General features: G+C 38.1%; 1 protein-coding gene across 1 annotated transcript in view; it reads left to right on the plus strand.

Moving 5' to 3' along the window:
- Positions 1-8,854, plus strand: part of LOC115234201 (protein CBFA2T1) — a 56,440-nt gene that overhangs the window by 26,067 nt on the left and 21,519 nt on the right. The window contains exon 2 of the mRNA XM_029805025.1: positions 5,900-6,275. Within this exon, the coding sequence (XP_029660885.1) occupies positions 5,921-6,275 (355 nt within the window). The 5' untranslated portion in view covers positions 5,900-5,920. The remainder of the gene's footprint in view (positions 1-5,899; positions 6,276-8,854) is intronic.

Consider the following 8,854-nt stretch of genomic DNA (forward strand, 5'->3'; position numbering starts at 1 on the left):
GGGGGAGGGGGGGGGGGGAGTGCTCCCTCGCTCGTTACCGTTGCAATTATAATAATAAATATAATCAATTAAACTCGGCCTACCACGACTTGTTAGGTAATATTATTCGCGACAATAAACGCCGTTTATAATTACATCAATTACAAGTATAATTAATAAAATTAATTTGGTGCGCCGACATTATACATATTTGCAATTCACCGCGGCGCCACCTCCCCCTCTCCTTTCACGATCGTCGCACATGCCATGTTTAACGTGAACAAGGAACGGAAAAAGGTCGGCGAGAGTGGCATCGCCGATCCTCGACGAGGATCGCGCGCTATTGCAACAAACTCGCGAGTATCGCGCGCGCCCGCCCGCGCGCGCGCGTGGGGGAGGGGGGGGGGCGGGCGAGGGAAGCTTTTAGATCTGCGCGTGTAACCACAGCTGCGCGCAATTACGTGCGGGAGAGCCGCGGATTTTCTGCCGCGGCACGTATATCACTTCGCGTAGCGGCACCGTTCTTGTTTGCTTAACTAAGCGTCGAGTATCGCGCGCGCCCGCCCGCGCGCGCGCGTGGGGGAGGGGGGGGGGCGGGCGAGGGAAGCTTTTAGATCTGCGCGTGTAACCACAGCTGCGCGCAATTACGTGCGGGAGAGCCGCGGATTTTCTGCCGCGGCACGTATATCACTTCGCGTAGCGGCACCGTTCTTGTTTGCTTAACTAAGCGTCTTAACGAATTGCCGGAGAGAGACGCGCGTCTCCGGCAAGTCGGGGCCAAAGCTCACCTTAACGACGCGACGGGATGATGAGGTGGAGAGCGGGGGGAGGGGGTATTGGGAGGATAGGCTCTCCTCTCACGGTGGCGATCGATCGCAGGTGACATCCGAGTTAATTGCGTTTCTCTCTCAACATCGCGCGACGCGAAAACTAACCGCATCTACGAAAATGCTCGCGACATATGGATGCGCTCTCGAATTGTGAGTTGCTGCTGTTTAACGTCCGACATCTCATTTCGATTCATCTTCAAATGAACGTGAAATCGAGAATCCAATGGAAGGAGATTTAATTATCCTTTATATATATAAAAAAAAAAAAAAAATGTTAAACGTTAATATTGAAAAATATTGTTTTATAAGTACAATCGATTGAATCCGCGCGCGTGTCAGCATTGTATTGCGATGTAAACTTTGTAATAACCGACTTTCAATTACATTTCGCATCTAACTGCATCTTGTGTAACAGACAGCTGCATGACGGCGCTACAAATGAAGGAAAAATAAATACCCTTTTACACAAACAAATAGCAAAAATCAAATTATTTGCAGCGTTGAACCAGGCAATTAAGCGAGCGATGCATCTGCGCGTTAAAGGTACCTTTTATGTTTTATGTTTCAAAGCACACGGTTTTGAAAAATCTCGCAACCGAATTAATTGCGCGATCTTTTAAGATTTGTATTAATTTTTATTTTTTTTTTAATGCAAGATTGTGCAGCAGAAAACGGCGTTTTTCACTTTGTCATTTCCTCTGAATTTCAACAAATGCGGGCGTTTTACAAAACTCTTTTTTTTTTTTTTTAAATATACAAAATTATATTTTAATTTTATTTTTTTTAACGAATTACATGCATAATATATAACATATAGTAAAGAAATTAATTTTAAACAAGATTATATAATATATAATAATCCTCATTATTAATCTAGTGTGTTTATGTGATGTCATAATTAAAATATCTAATCTAGACCATTGTTAAGTAGGGTTACTTCTCTTAATTAATTAATGGGCGGATTCTATTCGTCAAGATTATAGCGTGTCTCTCATGGGAGACTAACAGAGGATCGTAAATACTGCAACACTTGCGCATGTGTAGCGAACGGCTCGCGGACAACTGTAACAACAGAAGAAAGCGGCAATTAAAATTATTGCGACCATCTGTCACAATAAAGATCGACACGTCCGCGACCGCAGATTGTGTCGTGCGTAAATCCGGCGAAACTGCGTAGCGCAACCTTTTTCCATCGTTCGCACGGAATACAGGGGTGGTTTGATTGATGAACGACCGTAGAAGAATCGGAGAGCGTTGTTACGTGACCAGAATATGGGCTGTTGACGCTTTTATTACCGTGGCGGTAATCAGAGCGGCATTTCCAATGATTTCTCCGCAAATAGTTTAGTAATTAACGATGATGATTCGTTGATCGTTTTAGGTTGCGTTATAATTGCGTGCTAAATTAAAAAAAAAAAATTTAAAACTTTGAATATTTTTCTTATAATGAGAATCATTTTATGAAAGATCGTCTCGAAGCTTCATAAAATCCATCGTTGCATAGATTTTTTTGCCATAACAACTCTCGCATGAAATTAAATGATTCGATTAATTACTCTCTCTCTCTCTCTCTCTCTCTCTCTCTCTCTGTGTCGACATAAAAATTACGAGAATTTTAATTAATCACATTACGTACAGCAAGCTCGCTCCGGCTCGTCTTAATTAAACGGAATGCGATAGGAACAATTATTACCAGCGCAGACCGTATCGTTCGGCGATACGCCGGAAACCGAACGAAGACTCGCGTCGAATTTCCCGGTGCAATTACGAGCACGTTAAAACTCGACGGCATTTGGCGACGGCAATTTCGCGCGAAAAATTATAGCGAGTCATCCGAGCGGCCGTTTCTTGGACGCAGCGAAGGGCTCGTTTGCATTTCACGTTAATAACGGGACCATGTGGCACCGAAGGCAGCCTGCTGCCACAGCTGTGTGTGTTTGTATGTGTGTGCGCGCGTCAATAAAATAAAATTCCATACGGTAGGAACGGCGCGGTGGTGCGCCACATGGATCTTAAAGATTACTCGCGTTTCCGCATTCGTGCCATTTAATTTTCCCCAACGTGTAATTTTGCCCGCGTCGAACCGAAAATATCGCCGAGCTCATGCAAATCGCTCGATTCCAAATCGGATTCGTACAAACGCGATTACAAATCGCTCGATCAGAGATCTCTATATCTCTCTAACTTCTTTTTCATAAATTAGAGATATAATTGCATGAATCTAGGTCGATTCCACACTTTTTTGGCAGTTTGCTTTCATCGATTAAATCCCTCGGAGAGATTTGATATTATATAAATAATTTTTATTTTACTAATTTTTTTGTTCACTTAAAATCTATCGATTAAGCAGTGAAAGGTCTTCTCTATTCATAAATGTTTTTTCTGGCAAAAAATAAATCGATTTTCGTGTATACACGTGTAGTGAGCTGCATGTAAGAGAGAAAAGTCGATTACTATAATCAAGTATAGAGTCGGCAAAAATGGCGCAACGCTGTCCGGTGGAGGAGGCAGGGAATTGTTCGTTATGATTATTTCCTTCAATGGGCACCAATTTCATTACAACCATGCTGTTTCCGGTGACATGTTTTTGTCTTCGGTCACCGAATGGCACAATGCAGTAGAAACGATGCATATGACTTTGCTGGGAATAATAATTGCTGTAGCATTCGGTGTATAATATTATGCGCGTAAGAAATATATTAGCCTTATTTAAGATTCACATGCAGAATTTAATCTGTGCAAAGTTAATAAACTGCCTGTTATATACAATATTAAATAAATAAAGTCTTAAAGAGATAGCGCTACAATTATCTTGGATTTAATTTAAGATAATACCTGCAATATCTAGTATATAAAAATGAAATAAAAATATTAAATTCATATTTTCGCTCATTAATAAAAAATCCATCACGTATCATGCAAAGTATACAATACAATTTAACGAGATATACAATTATGGCAATTCGCGGGATAATTTATTCATACATTACATTTATTCCTGCGGAATTGTGAAAAAAAGAATCGCGAACGTGTTCGGTTACTTTTAATGCCGGACATAGCTGTCGGCGCGCTCGTAAAAGTCTCGGCGATGCGATTACCGTAATAAATATGAAACGAGATCTTGCAGCGTAAGCACGAGATAAAGAAGAGGAAGCGCGAGAAAGGAAGTTAAATACGCGCGTTGTTGCGTAGAAAACGCAAGACGCTTACGCGACGCAGCATTGCACTGCGAATACCACCTGTTAGGCCGATGTGTAAATCTTCATAATGTTTACGACGCTGTTTGCAACTTGTCCCAGTGGTAAGAAAGATTGCTCTAGACACACGAAGAGCAGCATTTGGATGCAAAATAGAGTATCCGGGTACTCGCTCGTTACATACGGGTTCGCGGGTACCCGTACATTGTTTTTAGAATGAATTATTCGACTATTGATTTAAAAAAAAAAATATTTTGACGACAAACGTCAGCTTGTTTAATGTCTCGTATTTTTACAGAATATCGATCTTTTTACGTAATGTAATTAATTATCTGCTTCGCGAAACTAGTGTTTATTCATATGAGAATAATCGGTTTAGACATTTGTATATTTATCTCATTTGGTAATTAAAAAGTATTATTCTGTATTTAATCCTCTGTTTGTTTAATGTAATGTTTTTGTGTACCATAAAAATTTAAATTAATATAAAATATTTAACATATATTTGTAAAATTGATATAAAATTAATTTGCCAAATTTGTCTCTGCAAAATTAATTAAAATAATTTAAAAAAAATTGCTATACCGATCTATTAGGTATTAAATATCTACTTTAAACTGCTTGCTCTCTCATACATATAGATACATATAATACAGTAAACGACATTCTCTCTTGAACTTAGATCAATTAAAGACTTATTTCAAATTGACATTAATGGAATTTTGATTTAAAATTTAATTTTAAATTTCAAGCTTCTTGTTTAAAGAAAATTTTAATGTTAAATATTAAAGTCAAGTGACAAATGTGTCGGCTAATCAAATATTCATACAAAAAATTAATTTCGCTCAATGAATCCATAGATGAAAAATTGTTTGCGACACCGTCCGTATATATTGGTTGCATTTCGGGAGGAGAACACTTTGCAGAGATGGTCCATTTGTAGGCCGCGCGCCGAGTGCGGCCAAAAATGATCGGCGCGATCAGTTATGGATGGTAGCATTCGCGGATCCCCAATAATTCCCGCGCGCGTTCCGGTGACGGATCTTTGTTGGTTTGTAAAACATCCGTTTGCACATTCCATTAAAACGGCCATCGGTATGCGCGGCGACGATCCCGTCTCGCCGGGCACGTAGACGAAACATGCGGCCGGCGCGACGCTCTCATGAAATGGAATCAATCAAATATGAATCGTGCGCGCGATGACGTGCATATAGGTGTCCCGGGCTCCCTCGCTGCTCGTTTTTCCCCGCGTCGTGTCGGCTCGAGCCTGACGTGGTTGATAGCAGGTGCACGTTCTCGTGGAGACGTCCCGCTATGGGTAGAAGAAGCTGTTGATATTCAATTTTAATATTTTGGTGATGCGTGCGAATAGATTCTAGTGAATTTCCTTCTTGAAGAGAAGAAATAAAAGGAAAGATAAAAAGGGGATAAAAAAGCATTAAATTGTAAGGCAATATTCATCTTCTTCAACTTTTTTCTTTTTTCTCCTTTTTAAATCTCTGTCATTTGAGCCGTTTAAATCTTAGATGTATAAATATCCGATTTTTTATATAAATTAATTAATTAAAATGTAGCTTGTGTAGGTTTATCTTTATTTTGTATTTCATTTTATTGAATATTTTCATTTTTTCTTTTCTCTCACTATTTTTCTTTGTTTTCTCGTTTCGTTGCGTGACTATTACCCGTACATTCTCATATGTAATTTTAATAATTACTCAAAAGGGATGTTGTCAATAAAGTGTGTATCTATCTTTGTTTCTTCCTTTTTTCTTTCCAAATTTTTTGAACTAGCTATATATTTATCATCATTATTGAGATAATTATCGCGAAATTTTTTCAGAGCCAGCATTTGAGAGCGATTTAAGAGAATTTAATCAATGTCGTCGCCCGCAGGTGAGAAAACGGCCCGCGAGCATGAAAGTGGAGGGTGGAGCGGCGACAACGACGACGACGACGACGACGGTCCTCCACAAGGTCAAGGTTAAGGAAGAGACAAAGGAATGCTGTGGCTACCAGCAGGCCTCGCCGTCTTCCACGTTGGCGGTCACAACCGTCGCGACGCCCACCGTCTCGGCCGCGACGACGATCAGCACGACCGTCGCCAACACCAACGGCATCACCACCGCGAATCCACCGTCGACGGTTACTACGGTTGTCACCGTCGCCCCCGCCCCGCAATCTTCCGGTATTATCTGCCATCCACCGACGACCGTCCCCAATACCGTCGATTCTTTTCCGGTCGACCTCGATCTCAAAGCGAAGAATAAGGGTGAGTATATATTTCTTTCCTTTGATATGTCTCTCTGAAAAAAATATTATCGATCGCGTGATGCGGAGAAACAACAATGAGTTAACTAGTATATAGGGTGGGCCCAAATATTCCGGCCAGACTGAGATTTGATAGGAAATTTATAATCCTGAACAAAAAGTTTCCAATAAACATGGGTCGAAAAATGCTTCCTTAAAAAGTTAGCGCCCAAAAACCTTTGAAATCACGGTTATTTTATACATTTTTATAAATATCAGGGAAAGTATGTGTTTTTTAACAAAAAGTACCGAAACAAAAGTTGTAGAGAATTAAATTATCTTTCAAACGAGATCAAAGTAATTGTAGTACGTTTCATAGGTTTTGAGATAACCAGTTTCAAATGTACAAAAGTGTTTTTTCGGCTATCGACGGTAGAGCTTTTTAAAAATTCTCTTCATTTATGCTGTTATGGCCTTAGCTAATTTTTAATGTTTATCTTGCTTGTTGGTTCTACTAAAAAAATTTTACTTTTCTGCATTGTTTAAACCAATCACCATAGAAGGATGAAAGGAAGAGCAAAAGGTGAAAAGAAAATGAAATAAAAAGAAAATGAAACTTAATAAATTTCTTGAAACGTACTACAATTATTTTGATCTCATTTGAAAGATAATTTAATTCTCTACAACTTTTGTTTCAATACTTTTTATTAAAAAACGCGTGTTTTCTTTGATATTTGTAAAAATGTATAAAATAACTGTGATTTCAGAAGTTTTTGGGCGCTAACTTTTTAAGGAAGCATTTTTCGACCCATGTTTATAGGAAACTTTTTGTTCAGAATTAAATCTTATAAAATTTCAAAGTCTGGATGAAACGTTTGGGCCCACTCTGTATTTTCCATACGCATCTTTGAAAAGATATCGTCGATTTGACTATAATTAATTAGTGATTATATATATTTTGATTTTTTTTAATATAATATTAAAAATAATTTTTTTTTCTGCTTTATGGAATGAGTTGTTTTTTTAGAAACTTATAGTCGAATATTTAGCAATCGAGACTTTTCTTAGAAAAATATTTTTATCTTTCTTGGGGAATATTGTTCGATCGAGCAAGCTGGTCTGTTTGCGAAAAGTGTAAATATCAATTTGTATTGATCTATTGATTTCTCTGCCTCAAAGTCTGGATGAAACGTTTAGGCCCACTCTGTATTTTCCATACGCATCTTTAAAAAGATATCGACGATCTGACTATAATTAATTAGTGATTATATATATTTTGATTTTTTAAATATAATATAAAGAATAGTTCCTTTTTTGCTTTATGGAATGAGTCTTGTTGTTTTAGAAACTTATAGTCGAATATTTAGCAATCGAGATTTTTCTTAGAAGAATATTTTTATCTTTCTTGGGGAATATTGTTCGATCGAGCAAGCTGGTCTGTTTGCGAAAAGTGTAAATATCAATTTGTATTGATCTATTGATTTCTCTGCACGATTCTATTCTCATAGTCTGTAATGTCATGCTTTGCAAAATGTACGTGGAAATATCGGCAGACTCTTGACGTGGCATTGTAAAAAATGTAAGTATAGGGAATCTTGATTCACGAGCTACGTAGATGCACTAGGAAAGTTGTTATTGTCGTGGATAGATGTTATTGCAGAAAATTACCTTTGTCGCATTAAAAAGCGCAAAAATATGATCGCAATGGAAATTTTAACGGCCGCTATCAACGCGAGCGATTGTCGTTATTGCTTCATGTTTAATTATAATTCAACCCAATCAGTGATTCGAAGTATCTCGTTGCAACGAATATGTGACGTTCAGAGTTGTTAATACCTCCTTCACTTCCATCCCAGTCGGCAATATGTTGTAATAACTTGTCGGGGTGGAGTGACACGTGTCGTTTAAAAATTTACAACGTGATCACACTCTGGTCTATCTGATCTATCGCACGCCCGTAAAAAGAAAAAAAAAACAAAACAAAACAAATCACTCGGTAGAGCCCAGCTGAATAGCACGGGACGCTATTCTGTTAATTCGTGATATATATCGACGATTCCCGCTCGAGAGCACGTCGATAACGTATAGCGCACAGGTGCGGTAAGTGCAGTTTATCTAATTTCAGATTCGCGTCTCTCTCTCTCACACGGTACATTATACATGTACACTTTTTCTGTTAACTTAATACGGATTTCACCGTTTAGCGCGCAGCTGTCAGATGTCAAGCTGTCGCTTACAATCTGTCACTTGCCACAGTCAAGATTATGCCATGTGACAACCAATCTTTTATAATTTACTAACGAAAATTAAGTTTTTAATTAAAATTTGTACACAAGTAACAAAAGAAAAAAACAATAAATGTTAATGAAATTTTAATTAAAATATATAAAGCTGCGTATAAACGCTTCATACAGTCTGGATTGACGTAAATCATCTGTAAGTTCAATACGAATGCACACAATTAATTAAAGTTGTATAATATAAGACATATCCTCTCCTTTATAGACAGATCCAAAAAAAAAATTTTGATTATTTAAAAAAATACTTTAAATACATCTGCGATTCTGATCCGCTCAAAATAAACCGTACGACGCTATTTCC

Source organism: Formica exsecta, unplaced genomic scaffold (assembly GCF_003651465.1).
Source record: "Formica exsecta isolate Colony F162 unplaced genomic scaffold, ASM365146v1 scaffold196, whole genome shotgun sequence".
NCBI lineage: Eukaryota > Metazoa > Arthropoda > Insecta > Hymenoptera > Formicidae > Formica > Formica exsecta.